The 22,974-nt window shown below is 36.2% G+C and overlaps 1 protein-coding gene across 2 annotated transcripts in view; it reads left to right on the top strand.

The window, feature by feature from the left end:
* RFX3 (regulatory factor X3) overlaps positions 1 to 22,974 on the top strand; it is a 291,441-nt gene that overhangs the window by 257,129 nt on the left and 11,338 nt on the right. For both annotated transcript variants that reach the window (XM_007464196.1, XM_007464197.1), the window contains 2 exons: positions 2,036 to 2,244; positions 11,791 to 11,944. In XM_007464196.1, the coding sequence (XP_007464258.1) occupies positions 2,036 to 2,244; positions 11,791 to 11,944 (363 nt within the window). The remainder of the gene's footprint in view (positions 1 to 2,035; positions 2,245 to 11,790; positions 11,945 to 22,974) is intronic.

The following is a 22,974-nucleotide window of genomic DNA, read 5'->3' as shown; positions in this document are numbered from 1 at the left end:
GTACACTTAAAAATGGTTAAGATGATAAGTTTTATGTTATGTGTTTTTTACCACAATCAAAAAAATGCTTAGCTATTCATGAAAAAATGAAAACAACCTCCCCTATCCTTTCTTGAGACATAAATTCTTCCCTGGGTGCTCTTCTGGACTCCTAAATTGATATAAAAGTTCTGGGAGTCATTTAACAGTGTATTTTGAAAAATCTATTACTTAGAAAAAAGTACAAAAGTAAGCAAAGATGTAGTTACTAGATTGCTAATTCCAGCATTTTTCCTAATAGTAAAAAATTGGAATGACCATAAATGTGTAACTATATGGAATTGGTTTTGTGAATAATGGAATATTTATGCATTGAAGCAAATTCAATCACTGAACAATAAATATAGCTCCTCATTTGCCTATACGGAAAGTCATTTATCATATATATTGAAGTGGAACTAAGCAAAATATCAAGTAAAATGTATAATATGATCCTCTTTTAAAATAACATATGTACGTAAGCATACATGCCTATGTATATACTGCATGTGAACAGTTTGAAAGTTATTAGCATGTTGTAGTTATCTCTTAATGTTGGCATTTTAGATATTCTTAATATTTTGTTCCTTTTTATTTATATTTTCAATTTTTAATAATCATTGTGGTGTACTTAAAATACTTAAAAGTGATATTTAGGAGGTAAAATCGGAAAGACTATTACTAATTAGGTAAGAGAAAGAAGGATAGTAGATGGTATCATCAGCTGGGAATGTAGAAGAAGCCCTAGGTCTCCCTGAAGAAATAAAATGAATTGAGTTTGGGGCATATTTTATATTTGAAGTACCTCCCAGTTGAAATGTCTCTTAAATAAGGTAAAGTCTGTAGGGTCAGGAGAGGTGCTGGAACCAGAGGGTGGAGATTAGGGGTTTAGTTGAAATGGTTGATTTGAATAAATTTGTCCTCTGAGAACAGATAGATTGAAAGCTATAGACACTTTTCAGAAAAATGCATACATATTCACAATGTTTTAGACATAGAATTAGGACCTTCACAGACAGCCCTGCACAGAAATCTATTGTGAAAATATTATCTGGACACAGTGAACCCAGTTTAAAAATTCTTGTCACATTTCATTTCTCTAATGTTATGCTTGGGGAAAATGAGGCCCACGCCGATTAAATGAATTGCTTGAAGTTAGTTTAGCTGATTCAGGCCCTGTGTTATCAGCCATGTCCTTATTCATATTATATTACCAAATAATTGTATTCTGACCTTAAGAGTATAGTATTTTTTTAATGTTAAAATACAACATAGCACTAGAAACATTGTAAAACTTATGGCAGCCATTGAAAATTAACTTTAGAAGTTCCTGTTTTCATTGCTGTTACCAAACATGAAACTTTCCTGTCAGAACCAGAAGGAAAAGTATAGTGATCAAATTTCTTGGCAGGTAGCCTTCCTACATTTTCTCAAAAGTATTTTTGTTGTTGCTGTTTTCGGTTCTGTGAATTAATTTGCATTCATAGCCTTGCCTCTATAGCCCTTGAGACTTCAGTTTCTTATCCGTAAAACTCATATAGCATATACTCCTACCTTGTATCATTCAGTGTTTGTTTTTGTTTTAATCCTGAGGGACCACTTTTGGCCAATTGAATCTATTTATCCATCTGACTTACCCTAAATCTTTTCAAATGAATTGGCTTTAAAGTTTTATCTGATTGCGAGAAAAAAGAGAGGGAGTAAAAGCTAAAGAAAGACGCCTCATACTGTCGGTTCAGGCTCCTGTTTTTCTTAAGTAATCCTATATTTTAGTCTTTCACACAGACTAGTTAATGTAGGAAAACCAAGTCATACTTTTATGTCACATCACTTTTTCATTCACAAAGGCGATGTTAGTTTCCTTAATAACTGACAAGTAGTCCTTCATTTTCTTAATTCATTTAATTGTTTTACGCTTTCAATATAATTTGCCATTTATGCATATGGTTTGTGTGCTGACACTCAATGAAAAGGTGCTGAGTTGAACTTTTTCTTTGCTTTCTGTGTACTGTCCCAGGAGCAGGCTTCCTGGGTATGTCAGTGTGATGACAACATGGTTCAGAGACTAGAAACGGACTTCAAGATGACTCTTCAGCAGCAGAGCACCCTGGAGCAGTGGGCTGCATGGCTTGACAATGTGATGATGCAAGCACTGAAACCCTATGAAGGAAGACCCAGTTTTCCTAAAGCTGCCAGGCAGTTTCTGCTAAAATGGTCTTTCTACAGGTATCATCTCAAATTTTCCTATTCTGCAATTATGTATGTACATGCTTCTCAGAAAAGAGCAAAGAAAGGAAGACTTTAGTTTGCAGAAACTCCATGTTGTGATTATCTTCAACCCAACTCATGACTACAGCATCATGGAATTGTACCAGGAAGCTTATGGAAATAAAATTCCTGCTAGGAAAAGAAAGGCTCTTATTCAAAGCCCTAGAAGTTCTCAGATGGGAGCATCTGAGATCCCAGTCTAGATAAGATGTTTAGCAACAGTCAGAAAGGGACTACAGCCCTCCTGGCAAACGTGTATTATTTAGTCTTCTTTCTTGAGCCCTTACCACCACTCTTCTTCTCTAGTTCAGGGATTCTCAAACTGTGGTTCGCTAGACCAGTAGCATCACTATTGCTTGGAAGCACATTAGAAATGCATATTCTCAGACCCCTCCCCAAAAGGTACCTGAATCAGAAACTGCAGAGGGGAGGCCCAGCAATCTGTGCTTTTTAAAGTATGGTCCAGGCAGTTTAGATGCATACTCAGAACCACCTAGTTAATTTCTTAATTTGATCAATTACAATTGTTTTCAAACCTAGCTGCACCTCAGAATTAGTGGAAAGAAGAACAAAACAAAACTCCTAGCTATCTCCCCCAAACTACTGAATCAATATCGTGGTGGTTAGAAAGAAAGTAGTGATTAGGAGTAGGGGTAATCAGAAATTTTTTTTTCAAAAACCTTACTCCTGGTGATTCTAATGCATAGCCAGTTTAATATCGAATAATCTAGTAATACAAAATGAATCACTTTTTGACTAAAAGGATATATATATATATATATATATATATATATATATAAATGTATGTTTTTCTAGACATAGAAGAACCCCAGGAGAGAAAGATTACTTCATATATAATATCAAATGTTGGGGTGAACCATTGACCATAGGTCTACTCCAGGGGTTAAAAAACAGAACCTGTGTGAGTTGGCATATATACTATATATATGACATAGGATGGAATTGACAGAGTTCCATTTCTTAAGCTAAGTTACATAAGTTATATTTTTGACCCCGGAATTTATTCTTGTGATGGGAGTTCATTTCTTTGCTTCTTTAGATAATGGTGGCCTCAGTGGCTCGGGCCGAAAAGCCATGTCTACTTTGAGGTTTAGGCAGTCCCTAATTTAGTTCCTGTGCAACCATGCGCATATCAAAGTAGTGACTACAGGACATACCACTGACTGTGGCTATGTGTACCCTATGGTCATCATCTGGACCTCAGTGGTGAGTCCAAAGCAGTTGTGAGGAGAGAAGGTATAGAAAGAAGTAGCAGAGTTTAGAGACTAGTAGAAATTCTGAACCCAGTAAGCCCAAATTACAGGATTTCCATCTTGTTTTGACCACCTTGATAAAGATGGAACCAGAGATCTTTTAATTATGGTGGTAGTTGCTTGGTTTTTATTGTGACTTCTTTCTTTCTCAACTGATTTGGTCCAATTCTTATTTCTTAAACTGAAGTAGAGGTGTAGATTCGCTGTATATGTTTAATTAGGAGTTAAATTATCCTTACATCCTGAAAATCGTTTTCTAGTGTCTAGCCCAGGGTTAAATGCAGTGAAAGAAAGTCTACCAGTTTTGTGTTGTTGTCTTGTTTTTCTTTTGGGGACGGAATAATTCCACGGCTCTGTCTCTCATATATTTAGTGCTTTTAGTCCATATGATTTGAAAAGCACCTTATTATGGTGCTAACTCTGTGACCCACTGATATGCTTCATTACAGCCAGTCCTAGGTTTAGATCTGGGTGTCAGTGAGCAATGTGTTGATGATACGAGTTTTCCTTTGATACAGGGGGAAGATTTGGAAAACATTATCTCAGTATTCTCAAAGTAGATGTAGAAATAGTAGTATTGATAGTAGGATTCAAAATTTTAATTTGGGAACGTTTCTTAAGAAGATTTCAGATATTTTCCCATTTGCTTGCAGGTTGATTTCATCCTTTTTTTTTTTTCCTCAGAAAATCATATAGATGGTATATGTGCTTCATGAATGATGAAACAGAAGTTATACTAGCTGTTGTTCCAAAACCTATATGACCAAAAGCAGAGTGCATCCTCTATATCAGAAAAAAGCAAGGGTTTTTTTTTCTTCTTACTGTTTTCTTATCTCATTACATCAGACTTGCCCTTACTCGTTCCTGAGGACTTTTTTTCTATGTTTAGTTGATATCATTTTAGAAATACACTCCTGGAGCCTTTGTCTCCACAGAGATTTGTTGCAGGTATCTTGACAGAAAATTACTTACTTGTATTTCTTGTTCTCTGCAGATTTACAAACCCAGTAGATCATCACTTGCCTGCCCTCTGTCCTCCCTGAGTTGGGGATAGTTGGCTTGTTATTGTTAGACACTATTATGGTTATTATTTTCATTTCAAGAAGTCTTGAAGGCGTATACTTCAGGACCACAGAAGGAAAGGTGTATTCAGACAGATGCATACCTCCTGCTGGTAGGCGAAGTCAACAGCTTAGAAATTTAGGAGCCTCTAAAATCTGACCTGTTTTTTACCGAGGCATAACAACATATTGAGTAATGAAAACTGCATTCACAAACAGAAGCAGAATTACAGAGTGTTTTTTTTAATGTTTTTGGCTTTTTAAAAAGATTTGGCCAAAAAATAAAAGGTTTTTTTTTTAATTTTTTTGGTTTTTTAAAAAAAATTTGGAAAAAAAAAAAAAAAAAAAAAAAGAATTTGGCAGTCACATATATCAACCCTTCATTTTCTGAAGTTGATTAATCTCATAAATTTCTAAAATTCTCTGTATATATTTATATGCATACAAATAAAGAAATGGACTGGCAGAGAATCATGATAGCAGCAGTTGACATGTTGCTGCAGACACCCTCTGCTCCAAACCGGGGTCTCTCTTTGCCTAACCTGGCTTTGAATGACTACTGCTGGCTCCCGGAGAGGTGGAAAAAATATCACCACCTTTCTTGGGCAGAAATGTAGAAGTTAAGTGGGCCATTTCTCAGCTTGTGTGTTTTGTGGATAATGGAACACAGAATTCCTCAGGGTCACCCTGAGGGTCAACCAAGTATCCCATTTTTAAAAATGAAATTTATAGCTTCGATACAGTGACTTGAAAGGGGGCACAGAGAACCTAGTTTGCCTACAATTGAACAACATATAAATCTTCCAAAAAGTAATACTCTCAGGATCAGCTATAAGCACTGTTTGAGAAGAGAGTTCACGGTAGGGGGGAGGGGGTGGTCACAGGTGCGATGTTCTCATCTTTCTTCTTTGGAAGGGTGTGATGTATCCCCAAATACATAAAGAGGTGGATTGAGTATCATGTGTTTGGGGATATGTTTCAATTTCCACACCATGAGTTATAAAGATAAATACACAAAGGTATTTCTCATCCATTATAAAATAATTAACATTTATAACTCTGATTTTAAAAGGAGTTGAATTCATGGTAACTTAGCAACATGAAATTCAGTGGAGTCAATTTTGCAACATATCTTAGGGAAGTCTGAATCAGACAGTAGGTTTCCAATTAAACTGTTAATTGTGTCATTTGATACTTGGCTTGTAGGGCAGAAGCCCAACACAGAGAGCATGAAGCAGACACAGCATTAATAATATAATTCAACTGATTCTTTTCTAAACATATGACAATAATTTCTTAGCATGCTTATCAGTATTTTTAAAAATAACTAGGTATTAAAACTGAAGGTCAGCACCCTTTTTTTTTTTTTCATTTTCCAACAGAATTTACTATTACATGTGTACTTTATGCTGAAATACGGTGATTGCCCAGCTGTCAAATAGAATCCAAAAGCCTTAGCATGGCCTATAAGACCCTACATGGTCCAGCTGCTAGGGACCTCCAGGTCCCACCGTGTATTCTCTTTGCTCACATCCTCCAGCCACACTAGCCTCTGGGCTGTCCTTGGAATAAAACAAACATAGTTCTGCCTCAGTCTCTGTATTTGCTCTCCTTTCTGCCAGGAAAGCTCACATGTTCACACGGCTCACTCCTTCACTTCAGTCTCGGTTCTGCGCAAGATATCACCTCCTCAAAAAGAGTTTTCCTGACACCCTAACTTAAAGTGCCGGCACCCATCACTCGCCAGTCTCTTAACGTGACTTATTGTTTTTCATAGGGTTTAATCACTACCTAACTTTATATTTTATATCTACTCTGTTTTTATCAACTGTCTGTCCTACTAGAATGTGAGCTCTGTTGAAGCCAAATTTTTGTCTGACTTGCTCTAGAACAAGACCCTGGCACAGAGTAAGAACACAATAAATATCTATTGAATGAATGAATGTGAATTCTCTTGGAATAAAAAAATTGACTTTGCATTTTGTTTAATAATATCAGAAAGCTACTCAGTATGAATATTCTTCTTAGTCATTTACATTATTTTAAGGGAAATATAAAGCCCTAAAAGTTGAATTTTGAAATATAATTCATTCTATATCTGTGATATTTATCCCTGCAAAGATTTATTGACATTCAACCGGCCCACGATTCTTCTGTGTTGCAATGAATATCTTCTTTTTAAAATAAACAATTTTTGGGTTATGAAATTAGTATATACTCACTTTAGAAAATACTATAAAAAGAATAAACTTAAATCATCCATAATTTTACAACCCAGAAATAACTACTGGTAAAATGTTTTCTTTCAGTGTTATATAAAATTGAGATCCAATTGTTTATCAGAGTTTATTATCTGTATTTTTCCCTTAACATTTTTCATTTCACATTATACCTTAAGCATATCTTAAGAAACATAATTTTTAATGTCCTCACAATATTCCATTTTGTGTATGTCTCATACATTATTTAAACATCCCGTTTGTCTCTTATTCTTGAGCATTTGGGTGGTTTTTGGTCTTGTGATACAATTATAAAAAATACTGTAACGATTATCTTTGTATAAAGTTGCACATTTATCTTCAGATAAATTGAAATAAATTTGTACTTTTTAAGGTGACTAATACTATTTTAATGAAATGTGCTATCTCGATGCTTATAATAAAGTATTAAACATTCCCATTTATTTAGGGATAGGATTTTTTTAAGAATTATATCGATGGTTTCTATGTTAAATGGGCTCATATTATACTTTTTAGTTCTTGCACTTAACATTATATCATTGACATCTTTCCAAGTTACTGCCTATATGTGTACTCTCCCTCATTTCTTTAAACTTTTACATAAATTTACATATATGAATGAACCATTTTTTTTTACTTAGTATCCTACAAATGGATATTTAGTGTTGCCCCCTATTTTCTCACCAGTATAAATATTGCTGCAATTAAAACTATCTTTGCTTATTTGTGTAAGTTTCTAGAATTAGAACTGCTAGGTGATCACCGGTCAGAATGGCCATCATCAAAAAATCTACAAACAGTAAATGCTGGAGAGGGTGTGGAGAAAAGGGAAGCCTCATACACTGTTGGCGGGAATGTAAATTGATACAGCCACTATGGAAAACAGTATGGAGGTTCCTTAAAGAAACTGAAAATAGAACTACCATATGACCCAGCAATCCCACTACTGGGCATATACCCAGAGAAAACCATAATTCAAAAAAACACATGCACCCCAATGTTCATAGTAGCACTATTTACAGTAGTCAGGGCATGGAAGCAACCTATAAGTGTCCATCGACAGAGGAATGGATAAAGAAGATGTGGCACATATATATATATATACAATGGAATATTACTCAGCCATAAAAAGGGATGAAATCGGATCATTTGTAGAGACGTGAATGGACCTAGAGAGTGTCCTAGAGATTGTTCATACAGAGTGAAGTGAGAAAGAGAAAAGCAAATATTGTATAATAACGCATATATGTGGAATCTAGAAAAATGATATAGATGATCTTAGTTGCAAAGCAGAAAAAGAGAAACAGACGTAGAGAACAAATGTATGGATACCAAGAGGGAAAGGGGTGGGGTGGGAGGAATTGGGAGACTGGGATTGACACATATACATTTTTGATGCTATGTATAAAATGGGTAACTGATGGGAACATGCTGTATAGCACAGGGAACTCACCTAGTGCACTGTGATAACCTAAATGGGAGGGAAGTCTAAAAGGGAGGGGATATCTGTACGTGTATGGCCCATTCGTTTTGTTGTTCAGTGGAGGCTAACACAGCTTTGTAAAGCAACGCTGCTCAGCCATAAAAAGGAACGAAATGGAATTATTTGTAGTGAGGTGGCTGGACCTAGAGTCTGTCATACAGAGTGAAGTAAGTCAGAAAGAGAAAAACAACATATGCTAACACATATATATGGAATCTAAAGAAAAAAAAAGGTTCTGATGGACCTAGGGGCAGGACAGGAATAAAGACTCAGATGTAGAGAATGGACTTGAGGAGATGGGCAGGGGGGAAGGGTAAACTGGAACAAAGTGAGAGAGTAGCATTGACATGTATACACTACCAAATGTAAAATGGATAGCTACTGGGAAGCACAGGGAGACCAGCTCCATGCTTTGTGACCACCTAGAGGGGTGGGATAGGGAGGGTGGGAGGGAGATGCAAGAGGGAGGGGATATGGGGATATATATATATATACATATAGCTGATTCACTTTGTTATACAGCAGAAACTAACACAACATTGTAAAGCAATTAAACTCCAATCAAGATGTTAAAAAAAAAAAAAAAAAAAAACATTGTCAGAGAGAGAGATAACCTGCTTGTATTTTGTAAAAACAACAACTAGAAAACACTACTAGGTGAAAGCATTTGTGCATTTTTTATTTTGACATGTGTTGCCAAATTTCCCTTCATAATGTTTTGTGAATTTATGCTTGTAGAAACAGCAAATGAGAGTTCTTTTCCCATACCCTCTCCAACACTGATCTTTTAATGTCTTATAGTATAATAGATGATGTGTGGTACCTTACCTTTAATTTACATTTCTTTTAATTTTGAATAAGATTAGTCATATTTTTGTATACTTGTTAGCCATTAGTCTTCTCCAGGCTGTATTTTAAATAGCTGCTGTCTTTCTTCAGCAAGAGATGTGTACTTAGGAGTGAATATTCCACCCCATATTATTTAATTTTTCAAAATTATTTACTTCACATGATCAAATTTGGATGTATGTAAAAATGTTAGGCAACTTTTTATTGTTATTTTTATGTTGCTTTTGCTTTTGCTTTTTGAAGTAAAGGATTCTCTGCCTATTAAAATTTGTTCCATAGGAAAATAGTTTAATTTCAATAGCTATTAAATTTGTAATAATTATTTTTATGAATAGGTGATGTGTTACTGAATTTTGGGAAAAGCATGCATCGAATTATAACAGAATTTTGTCATTATATCTTTGACATATAAGTGAAAGTGTTAATTTATTTTTAGTGATTCTCTTATAGAGTTCCAAACTTAAGGTATTCATTAAAGTATTTGACTCTAAGGAATCATTCACCAGTACTGCTTTTTATAATAATGAGTATATTATTAACTCCAACATATGGAATAGTATAGTAATAGGTAGTTTTACTTAAGATTTCACACACATTATCTCATTTGCCTCTCAGGCTAATCTTGAATCTTTAAATGTTGAATGACATACTCACAATCAAGATCACATGGTGGTTAACATGGATCTAACTCCAAACCCGTGCTTTTTTTCTGTTTAGTAAATAGATCCACAGAATGAGAGACATCTGCCATCATCATATAGTAACACCTGTTCTTGCTGCCGTAGCCAAATGAGAGTCAGAAGCTCAGCTCCTCCTGTTTTGTGTATTAGGATCATAATCACTTACATTTCTGTCTTGTTCTATTCATTCATAAGTCTATTTCACAACCTTTAACACATTTTATCCTTGAAATAATCACGCAAATTAGGTAAGACCAAAAGTACTGCTTTCACTTTCACCCAAAAGGAAAAACACTCTCATGGAAATGATTTTTTTTTGAGATTGATAGTGAATTAATGAAGAGCCAGGATCAGAATCCAGGGCTTTAGAGTTTTAGATGTACAAGGATGATCTGTCACTTGCCAAGTTGAATGTGTAGAATTTGATATATTACTAGCCTCTATATAAATAAGGTTGAAAATGAAACAGAAATGTAGTCTTCTGTTTTTCCATCTGTCTGGAATTTTACAATTCTTCATTGCAAAATAAGGCCTAGGAATATCAGCCCATATATTAGTGAGATTCTATCTCCTCCTCCTATCAGAGAATATAATGCCTGTTTTAGTTTGCATAGGACAGAAATCTCTAGAAAAGGACACTAAATGAAAGTGAGAAGAAACACACACATACACACACACACACACACACACACACACACACACACACACACACACATCCTACCCTGACTCTAAGTTAGAAATATTAAAGAGATTTGAAGTGCTTAATAATTGACATGTCTTCAGTGAGGCCAAAATTTTATTTTGGTTCACTTCCATTTTGAGTGTAATAGTGTATTGTTAGTATTTTATTAATAATATGGTTCAGATTTTGGTATTTTATAAATTAAACATTCATATTTTTCAAAGTTATGCATTTCTTAATTGATTTTATTATGCTATTTGTAATGGAAAAATCACCTTAATTTAATTTAATGGAAATCAGTAAGGAATTAGAATCACTTAATAAATTGACCTTCCAACAGAACTTGCAGGGATCCCTGTACATAACCTCCTACATTCTACATTGCCACATTTGGGAGCATTGCTTAGTGTATATATATATATATATACTTTTTTAAAGATAAATTTATTTATTTTTGGCTGCGTTGGGTCTTCGTTGTTGTGCATGGGCTTTCTCTAGTTGTGGTGAGCAGGGGCTACTCTTCATTGCGGTGTGCGGACTCCTCACTGCAGTGGCTTCTCATTGCGGAGCACGGGCTCTAGGAGCATGGTCTTCAGTAGTTGTGGCTCACAGGCTCTAGAGTGCAGGCTCAGTAGTTGTAGCTCACGGGCTTAGTTGCTCCAAGGCATGTGGGATCTTCTTGGACCAGGGACAGAACCCATGTCCCCTGCATTGGCAGGCAGATTCCTTACCACTGCCCCACCAGGGAAGTCCCTGCTTAGCATGTTTTGTAAACTTGGTCAAATACATATTTTTCTCACAGCATACCCCAGAGGTCATTATCATTGAGAGATAGTGACACAGTGTTTACGCATCATCAATAAGACCTTCACTTTGAGTTCCTTTTTCTTATGGTGATGATTTGTCAGCCTTCCAAAAATATTTTTTATTCAATTCTGACCCCTTTATGAATTTAATAGAATCAAAAGACTTGCCTATGACAGTAAAGTGGTTTTTCCCAGTTAATACTTGTCTAGCTCTAATAAGGATCTAGTCAAGTTTCAGTGAAGATGACCTCTTTACCACTCTGTTTGAAAGAGTTGAGCCAACTGCTTTCAGTAGTGAAATTATTCCATGGCAGGTTGTGTGCTATACCAATCTTTTAGACCTCTGACTTCTTTTAAGAGGAAAATTAGATTGAACTCTAATCCTGCTCACTAACAATGGCTGCATATGTGTCTTTTCTCTTGGAACAGCTCAATGGTTATTCGGGACTTAACCCTACGCAGTGCTGCTAGCTTTGGCTCCTTCCACCTGATCCGTCTGCTCTACGACGAGTATATGTTCTACTTAGTAGAACATCGTGTTGCTCAGGCAACAGGAGAGACACCCATAGCGGTCATGGGTGAGGTAAGAGAGGCTAAAAGAGCTATGACCCACAGGGCTTTCTAAAAAGATCTGAATTTTATTTTAATCTAAAGGTATTAATCATCGAAGCAGCCAATTGGTTCCTAACCAATGAGTCTTGGACCCCAGAGGGCCTGTGTGGTTATTTCAGGGGGTCCTTAAATCCCTCTGTTCATACATATTTTCTTAGTCATAGGTTCTAAAACTGTCGATTATATCATGTGAAAGTACATGGAATATTTAAATATGCTATAAAGGTGTCTATGTAAAAGAAAATCTTGAGAATCACTGAACTTTAAAAAATCCTTAATATTACTCAGCCATAAAAGAGAATGAAATAGTGCCATTTGCAGCAACAGGGATGCACCTAGAAATTATCATACCAAGTGAAGTTAAGTCAGAGAAAGACAGATATTATATGATATCACTTATATATGGAATCTAAAAACAATAGTACAAATGAGTTTATTTACAAAACAGAAACAGACTCACAGACATAGAAAACAAACATATGGTTACCAAAGGGAAAGCAGGGGTGGGATAAATTGGGGGGTATGGGATTAACAGATCCACACTACCATATATAAAATAGATAAGCAACAAGGTTTTACTGTATATAGCACAGAGAACTTGATCCAATATCTTGTAATAAACTGTGTGGAAAAGAAATGAAAAAAAGTTTATAGATATATACATATATAAATATATGTATAACCGAATCACTTCGTTGTATACCTGAAACTAACACAATATTGTAAATTAGCTATACCTCAATTTAAAAAAAATCCTTATTGACTGGAAAATAAGAAAGATTGATGCTTCTGATAAGGCTAAGGGCTAGGAACTCAGAGGAAAAAGTTAAATATGTATTTTGTAGACTCTTTTTCCAAGTGCCCGAGAACAAAATGAAGGATAATAACAATGATGATGAAAATGATAGCTAACATTTTGGGGGCACTTACTATGTGCCAAACAGTCCTAAGTCCCTTATGTATAATAAAGCATTTAACACATACAACAACTGTTTGAGATAGGTGCTACGTTATCCTGTTTACAGATGAGAATCTGAGGTTCAGGAAGAAAGCTAAGACACAGAGAGATTAAAGGGTTACATAGCTAGCAGACAGTGGAGACCTGTTTTGAATATTCAGTCTGATTTTCATACCCATGCTCCTAATCACTAAAGGTGTAGGAAAAAAATTCTCTTCTTAATTTCTGGATAGTGTCAAAATGTATTTTCAACATGTCATAAAGCTAAAATGCTAAAGTTAATATACACAAGGGCTGGCTAATATAATGAGGGATAGATGCACATGCACAAACGATTCAGCCCTGGCTCACTTTGTTGTATTGAACTGGGTTTTGATTGAATCCAGATTTTGCTGGATTATGCCAGGTTAGGCAATGTTACATATTACTGCCCAAAGCAGTCAAGAAGACATGTTCACTTTTAAGCTATGTGTATGTGCTTATTTAAATTTAAAAAGTAAAAATAAATATTAGATGCTTTTCCTAGTTTAATAAATATGATAAAGGTATAAATTTTAAAATATGTTAAAATACCTCAAGGACCTTTATAAGTATTCTAATATAAATAAAATACATGTGACTTTTATTCAGAAAGTTGGTTAAAATATTCTTCTTTCCCTCTTTAAAATCCCTTGCTGTATGCTGATCTATATGTGTTTGTATGTTTCTTAATGGTGATTGTGCCTAAATGATGCCAATTATGTGTATGTGAGATTAAGCAAGATTCATTTTAGCTTTTAAATTACAGGCAGGACCTCATCATTGACCAAAACAATCTGGACTTTTCTTAGATTTGACTTCCCCTCAGTGCCTCTTTGCTTAGTTCTCTTATAGATGCCTGGTTGCAAAATGCCCAGTTGGCAAGTAGATTAAATACGATAAAATTTTTTAACTCAGGGCTCAAAACTTCTGAAATAGACATGCCTTTTGGTATATTTAACACATTTGGCAACTACCTCATATGCTCCAGGACTTCTTTAACAGAATAACCAGGATAATGATAAACAGTGATTCTCATTAACACCATGTGGCTAATCCTGATGCGTGATCTCCGTTTCCCTTGCATCTCTAGGGAACAAAGCCTGTGGCCATGAGCCAGTGACACGGTGTGAAGACTTAGCACTTAGCGACCTCCTCATATGCTAATACAAGCAGTACTGGCTCACCAATATTAAAATGTCCTTATATAGTCTATACTGCCAACTAATCATTCTAATGATTTAATTGACATTCTTTTTTACTATATGTAAACAATGTAAATGAATAAGACAGATTGCCACATGATGGCAAAGATATAATATAAATAAAGTCTAGATCAGAAAGTAAGGTATAAATACCTTCTCTAAGATCAAAGATCTAAGCATACCTCTTGATTTCTTTGCTTACTATCTCCTTACCCAATTTATAGGAAAATCCTTTGAGCTGTCTATGCTCATCCATTATTTAGCCAAGGCCAAGTAAAGCTAATTTTACAGGCTTGATCTCCCCATAAAACATTGATGCCTCATAGACCAATTGGCCATTATAGACCTGTTGGCCGTGGTCATATTATCATGTCTAAAATTTCTTGATTCTTCGGAAAAGGAGAAGGAAATTCAAGGGAAAGGAAGGCTGTTTTCTCATGCATCTCTCACGTGTTATCCTAAGCCTACCCTAGAAATGAGATTGGAGGTAAAAAAGGCTTTCATGTGTCAAGCCTCAGCTGCATTCTTAGCTCCGTAAATGACCTCCCTTTCCAAACCTCTAGTCCAGAAGTGCCTGTGTATATAATGGGAGCAACACCACAGGCCAAAATCCATTGAAATCCATAAAAATCACCATTACCCTCAGTTGCAGCAAGTGGTTTTCAATCATCAGTAACAACAACCACAAAAACAGTAATAATTGTCACTATTTATTGAGAATTTATTATACCCTTAATGAAATTAAGCTCTTGATCTATCTACTAATGGTCCTTTCTCAGTAAATGGTACCCACCCTGTCGATCATGTTGGATATGTGAGCATCATCTTTATGTATCTTTCTGTCTTGACCTGCATATCCAACCAGTTACTAAGTCTGCCCTTTCCCAAACTCCCCATAGTGCAGTCAGTATCATCTTATGAAAATGCAAACCTGATTGTGTTATCCACACTTAAAACCCTTTAGTGGCTTTTTTCTTCTTCTACTTAAGGAAGAAAAGTCTTCCCTTGGTATAAGATCTGGCCCTGTCTCTCTGATCAACCTCACCCTCCCTCTTTCAGGTCCTTCTGCTGCAATCACAGTAGTCTTTTCTCTATTCTTATTCACCAAGCTTTTCTCATCATTGGCCCACTGTGTAAACTGTTCTTTTACCTGGAACCCTCTGCCTGACTCTCCTTGCCCATTCTAACTCCTTCATGTCTTAAATATCAGTTCCTCGAGGAGGCCCAATTTCCCCCAGACTACGTTAGATACTCCTTTTCTCTCTGATTTGCACTTTTACTTTTCATTCTAGAACCTACGTAATATTAATTGCGTGATTCTTTGTATGATTTGTGTTATCGAAGATTTAATGCCTGGAAATAATGGAGAACTTTAAGTCAGAAGAACTAAACTCTACTTATAGTTCTGTCATTTATGGTAGTATAATCTTCGGCAAATTGTGTTCACTTTTGTTGATTCTCAGACTTATCTCTAAAATTAATTTTTTCATTTATTTAACAAATACTTCTTATGCATCTACTCTAGACCAAACATTATAATGTTTAGGATGTAGTGATGAACAAAATGGATTTTGATGCTGCATTCAAGGAACTTATATTTTAGTAGGGGATACATATTTGTTAAATGTTCATATAACTACATAGCTATAAATTCTGATAAGTGCTGTAAAGGAAAATTAAAGGGATATAGGAATACTTAAAGAATAATATTCACTTGTGAGTGAATATTATTTTTAATCTATTTTACAGATGATGAAATGAGACACAGAGCCATCAAGTCACAGTCACACAGAGTCACACAGCTACTAGGTTGTAAAATCAGGTTCTGAAACCAAGCAGCCTGGCACCAAAGCCCTTGCTGTTAATCTACCATGCTTATTACCTGCTGCAGGATGGGGTGAGATTGGAATAAGAATAGTTCAGAAATCAGTAAAGGGACAGCTGAAAAATAGTCACAAACTTTATTGGACATTTGTTTTACCTTTATAGGTGCTGTATTTGGGAGAGGTGTCAGGCAGCTAAATAGATCCAGAAGCAAAAGGAAAGGTTTCCCTTTCAAGGTATCTTAAGGATAATTAATACATCTTTTCACTAATGTGAATTCAATAAGTGAGTTTTAAAACTCATTTGAACAGGCAAGAGAGACCAATACATTATGTTTTACATATAAACACAGTATACAAGTTTTATTTTTACATTCCCTGTAGCACTGACATTTCAGTTGTTGAAATGAAGGCTACCATGTAATGGAACCCCCAAATGAAACAGCATCACCACCATGAGTTTTCTTCTAAACGTCAGCCTGCTACTACATTAATACTGAGCAGTAAGTTATTTAAAGCATGTGCATTTCCAAAGTTTCATTATTATTTTTATTTTTTGCCTAGATGATAAAAAGGAAACTACTGCTAAGATTTATGCAGTTTTTTGAATTTTTATTTAAATGTTATAAATATGCCAATAGAGTTTCTGGCAGTGGTGAAATTTTAAGAGTAGGAATAAAATAAAATAAACAAGTTGCATCTGTTTGTACACCTGTTAAATTTTTTTAAAAATCATAAGGTTTTCTGTACAGCTCTGACAAGGAAAATTGAGCAGAAAATATTTTTATTTGGATTTTATGACTAGTTGAAGGATATTTAGAAGTTAATGGCATACATGCTTTATTTCTTTAAAATATACGTAGTCTTAATATATTCACTGAATCTACAAATTTTTATTGCTTCGTAAAATGATTTTCTGTGACAAACATTTTTATATTTAATGTATTAAATATATTTAAAATGTCTTTATCATAATTTAATTATACTTAATATTATATCTTTGTAATCAACTTTTTGAAATAAAAATAGGAACCAAAAGCTGCTTTTGCTCAGCTGTGAATATCAATATTAAAAATATAATATTTTAGTAATATTTTTAGGGAAAAAAATTGAGGAACTCTTAAGGGTTTACCATTAAAAGAAAAATGTCTTGGCTTCAGTAAAATTGATGTACTCAAAGTGAAAGGGGAAAAAACTCTTTAAAATTTAAAAACTGGAGAAGAGCAATAATAATTCACAGGCAAGCTTTTAGGATAAAAGTTGAGTGAAAAAGTTCCATTTGATGGAAGTACAACCATTGTAAATATGCATGGATGCTTAAGATAAAATCAAATTAATGAAAAATAGATTTCAGTGAGCATTATTCTAGTGCAACTAGGGAATACACTGAAAATGTACCTGTTGAATAATAGACTTGTTATAGAATATTTTAAGAGGGATGAATCATATCACAGTTGAAATCATTTGCAGGAAAAAAAACCATCTTGGAACAGCAGTAACTTAAAAAGTATAATGAATACTTGTCAAAAGTTATATAAGTTATTATTTATAATAAAGCTTACTGTTTATTAATATTTTTCTAATTGAAGACTGGTCTTGTGACAACTACTCTGCTAAATGTCTTACATTTTTATGTAATATTCACCAAAACCTTACAAGGGATATGTTAGTGTCCCCATTTCACCCATAAGGAAAACAGAGGTTGAAAGTTGCCCAATATCAGAACTAGTGGTAGCGCTAACTGTAGGAAGTGGGGCTGTCTCACTCCAAGTAGCCAAATCGGTTCAATCCACACTTTAATTTTTCACCATATAAATTGTTTATAGACAGTTTCGGAATAGAGACTAATTTATTTCTGTCTGTCTGTACTTTACAACTCCCCCAAATGCCTGTATACTCGCAATCACGCACAAACCAGATGCCTAGTATGAAAGCTTTCATTATTTTGTTCCAAGGCTTCTTTCCTCTGCATTGCAGGATGCATCTGATAGTCCTACCACCCTTCCCCTTTCCACTTTTTGTTAGTAGACGTTCAGAATATGCAAGCGAAATGGAATATTAGTCTAAGCAAATTGCAGTTGGAAAGCTAAATCTGCCAGAAGACAACAACAACAACAAATTACACCCTTCAGCTCCTCTGTACCCACCCACAGACCTAAATCAAAGTTATGTTTTTAGAATTTGCAGTTTGCTTTTAGCTGTAAATCTGCTCCTCTACATTAGCACAATTCTAACAACTTGAAAATAAATGATAAAAGTGACTCCCTGGAAAGCCTTTCTCCTACACCTTCATCCTCCAAGTTCCTAAGAATTATCTCTGTAGATGCTCTCTGGTTTTTTTTTCTCCTCTTTCCTGGTTTGTCATTCTGTTCCTCACTCTCCTTGCATGTGAGCAAAGCACCTATTGACTCAGCAGCCCAGGGCTGCAACCCTATCCCTCTGGGATCCCTGCTCATTAGCTTCCTCCACTTGGTTTCCTTCCCTGCTTGCTCTGGGCTCTAACCTCTCCTCACATCCTCTTCAGGGAATGGAGTTTTGCTTACAGCTCTGGTCTAAACACAATCCCACAATAGGTGCCCCAAAAATACTCACTCAAGGAAGGAAGTACAAAAGAATGATGGAAAGACAGACAACCAACTAACAGAACTTCTCATTTCATTTCATGATGGACATACTGGATTTCTATATCAGGAAAATAATGCTCCTAGACCAAGAAGAGCTCCCTTTCCCCAGAGTACTCCTTCAGTATTTCAGAGAACCTCTGTTATGAAGTTGGGTTTTCATAAGTGCTTACAACTAGAGATTAGTTTTCCTGAAGTGTTTGGAAGTGGGAAAAGAGAAGAAAATAGAAATCCAGGATTTCTTGACATTGTTCAAGAACTAAAATGATCACTGTAGACGTTAGGAAGGGAAACTCGGCACACTGTCCTCTTCAGCAAAGTCCACCACTGGACTCTTTGCTTAGCAACAGGTTAGCCTGGTAGCCCAGCCTCAGAGTCAACTAGGTGTGAAATGTTCCCTGGCCTAGATTAAGCATGACGGCTTCCCCTGCTGGCCTCCTTGCCATGCTCTATCATCCTGTGCCCAGCCCAAGTGGCTCTGGCCTTCCATTGTCTTTCTGGTATTTTTGCTCAGACACAGGTGAAGTTGATGGTTGCTGGTCCTCCTGGTAAAGAAATAGTCCTTGTTTGGGATGGGTAATTTCCTCAATTCACAGGAATTGTTTTCTGCTTTTCACCATCACTATACTAAAATATGCTTTCATAAGTATGAGAGATTTTCAGCAAGTATATGGGCCAGTTGTGATGATCCTTCCATCACTTCAAATCTGATTCATGCTAGTGGTAAAGGTCTGCTTGGTACAAAGAGAACATGTTTCCACACTTCCACCACCCTTGTCTCTCCAGTTAATAATTTCCATAAAAAGGGAAGTGGTATAATCAAAATAGGTACTCTTCTGACATAATAAATTGATATCATGCTTTCCTGATAGGCAGTGAAGGCAGCCTCAGTGGGAGCTTGTCTTTAGTTAAGAGCACCAAGGTTCTATCTTCTCAGCCCATAGTTTTATTTACATAAAGGATATGCTGCCAGGCCCAACCCTAGCATTTGGGTAAATATATCTTGGTAATAACTTGGAAGGCTGGGTTTAAGTTTAAAATTCTTAGGCTCCTCCTAGTTCCATGCCAGAAAATGGTGACATAGACATAGTTGACCCATGGCCCACCCTGTGGCCCCTAGACCACTTCTCTTGTGTGTCATTCCCTATCCTGTATTGTGAAGAGCGTGTGCTCATGCTTGTGGGCACCTCGGTCCAGTGTTCAGGTTTTGTCTGCCCTTTGCAAATAGCTGCACCCTCCGCACTGGCTCTCCCTTCTTTCTTCTGATGGGTGGACTTAGGGAGAGATCTGCACAGGCCTGAAAGGGGACTTGGGGCTTTAGGCAGGGAATTCTGGGATCTCAGGTAACAGAAGTATGGTCTGGGGGCAGGAGTGAAACACAGGCTCCAGGAGGGCACATCTACGTGGCCCAGTGGACTCCTTGTCTGTGGGGAGGGCCATGGCCACAGGAAAGCCAGAGCAGGGCTCTCCGTGGTGTGGGGCTCAGGACAGAGGCCCCTCTTGGTTTGGCCTAATGGTAGCATTAAATGTTACTGGTTTTGAAATTGCTTTTCTCCTCAAAAGCAACTAAGGCCTGTATTCCTACTTCTTCACTACCTGCGTGCTCACTCATGAGTGCTTCTTAGAGGTTTTTCTCCTTGAAGTATAATTGATTTACAATATTATATTAGATTCAGGTGTACAGCCTAGCAATTCAGTATTTTTACAGATGATAGTCCATTTAAAGTTATCACAAAATAATGGCTATATTTCCCTGTGCTCTAAATATATCCTTGTTGCTTATCTATTTTATACATAGTCATTTATATCACTTCTTAGAAATTTTGAAACAATATAAAGGTAGATAAATTACTGTGTTCCCAGAGCGCAGAGGGCAACAAAAAAGCCTGAACAGTCAGAATCATGATGAAAATATGCTACCCGGGTACAGAGTAGTCAACAGCACAAGTTGCCAGGATAGCTGACTAGCCTGAAGGGGTAGAACCAACAGCAAATATAGGGCAGAATTTGGCTTGCTGTGAAGCAAACTGGCAGAAATCTTAGCCATCTTAGCAGGCTTCAGTAAAACTATTTGGAAATAGATAGAAAAGTCCACTTCCAGAAAAAAAAAAAACAGAAAACAAAAAACCAAGGAACACAAGATTTTCCCAACTGGAACATTAACGTGCCTTGTGAATTTTTTAAAATCGGAAATCACTTTAAAGTCAGCAATTATTTTTCCTCAGTTGTGAAATCCTGTACCAGTGCTAAATGCAATGCTTTGACTAATTTGGTTCTCATTTGGAAGACATTAAAGAAAATAATAATGTTCTGAAATCCCTTATGATTGAAATTTCAAGACATTTCTCTCCACCATCAAAAACATTCAAAATAGTTGCCACTACCTAATCCTTTTGTGATCGATTCTACTAACTTCGGTTAATAGAACTGAAATCATAGGAGACTGTGCAGCCATTTAAGGTTTGTAAAGTTCAGAACATTACAAAGTTCAAGCTAAGTACAGAATGTTGAAAGATTAGAATTGGGTCAAGAGCTTCCAAATCTGCATGGGAACAATCTTCCTACTTTTATAGGAACTGCTTTAAAGGCTCTTACTTCTTTATTGACTTCTTAGAAGAACAGAGCGAGAAGCAGTTGGTTAGGTCAAGGTTTACATGTTGACATTCATCTGAGCTCGTCAGCTATTTCTGGTTGTGTGATCATCCTCATTACGCTAAAGGTGCAAAGCATACACACACACAACACCATCCTTGTTTAGGACAGCCCTTCTCATGGTATTTGCTTGAGTCATAAAAGGCTTGGTCAGTACATCAAGTGACTTCAGCTTCAGCCCTAGACTGAGTTTATAGTGTCAACAACCTTAGGTCAAAGCCTAAGGAACACTTCCATTCTGAAGCAGTACTCCTTGTAGCCCCACTCAGCTAGAGACATTTCATTTTGAAATCACCATCTTACGGTTTTAGGGTTAAACGGAATTCTAGGACTTTAGTCTTTGAAAATTGAGTCTTGAAGACGTTAAACCCTGTCTATTTCATATATGTGGAAACCTGAGGTTCAAAGAGTATTATGTCTGGGGTCACAGGACTGATAGTGGCAGAGTTGGGATTCAAACCCAGGTCAGGCTAGCCCCACACCCCAAGTTGTTCGACACCCAAATTTAAATTTCGTATTTCCCATTTAATACCTTTGCAACCTGGGCAAGTTATATATACGTATATCTCAAGAAAACGTGAGTTTTCTCATCAACAGAATAAACATAAGAACCATTCCTTCACAGGGATGTTGTGAGGACTAAAGTAGGAAGGAAGATAGGTATAGGTTATTAGGTATAGGTAGATAGATGGGGTGGATAGGCAGGCAAGCAGACAGGCACATACAAGGTACCAGATTTTTGTTAGTTCCATTTCCTTTCCCTTTCCTTTCCATAAGTATATAAATATCTGAAGTTATGTGTATTAGTCAAGAGGGACTATATTTGATTGCCTTCTACTCTGAATTAGATTTTTTAATATTGATTTTACACTGACAATCCAAGTAATAATGTGTTGAATTAGACCATCATTTCTTGACAATACAAACATAAGCTTAGAAGTTGAAATTAATAAAACAGATAACGTAAAGGCATGTGAAGGCTTTAATAATACTATATTACAAGGGGAGAATAGCCTGTAGGCTGTTTTTGAATGGTGAGTCAAATGATTCATGGAATTACAAAGCATCCAACCACATTATTTGGGATGTAGCCAAAGTGGTAATCAGAGGCAAACTAATTCAATGCTTTATAAAACACCGCCAACATAATAGAATGGGGAAAGAAGTCAATTAGAAAAGAAAATGGCAACATTAGGGAGGAAGCATAAACATAATTGGGTCTAACTAGACATAGCTAGACTTGGATAAAATCTTATCAGTAGGATTGATTGAAAGGTCTTATACATACTTATGAAGCGGGAAGAAAGTATTATATATAAAATTATATATATATATATATATATATGTAAAATTTATGCAGGTTAAAAGGTAATAGTGCCGAAGAGACATCTAATGTCAGCTAATCCTCCGCTAGCACCTTGGCATCTGGCTGCAGCGTCTATACAGCATGGATCCTCATGGAACCATGGAGTAGTGTTAACACAAGAGGGCTTTCCGAGGTTGTTGGAGCTGCTTGTTGTGCAGTTTGATGGCACAGATTTCTCTCATGAAACTGTCCAAAGGACCAATATGGATGTAACTGGTCCTTAGTGTGTAACTTTATCATCAGAGTTTCTCCTTGGGCCTCCGTTTGGATGTGGAGCTTAGGGCTGTTCTGGCCCCACTACTCAGTAGCTTTTGATTCCCTCAGTTTTGACTTCCACTTCTTTGTCAGGAATGACTTC

This window comes from Lipotes vexillifer, unplaced genomic scaffold (genome assembly GCF_000442215.2).
Source record: "Lipotes vexillifer unplaced genomic scaffold, Lipotes_vexillifer_v1.1 scaffold1544, whole genome shotgun sequence".
NCBI lineage: Eukaryota > Metazoa > Chordata > Mammalia > Artiodactyla > Lipotidae > Lipotes > Lipotes vexillifer.
This window is presented reverse-complemented; position numbering and strand designations above follow the sequence as displayed.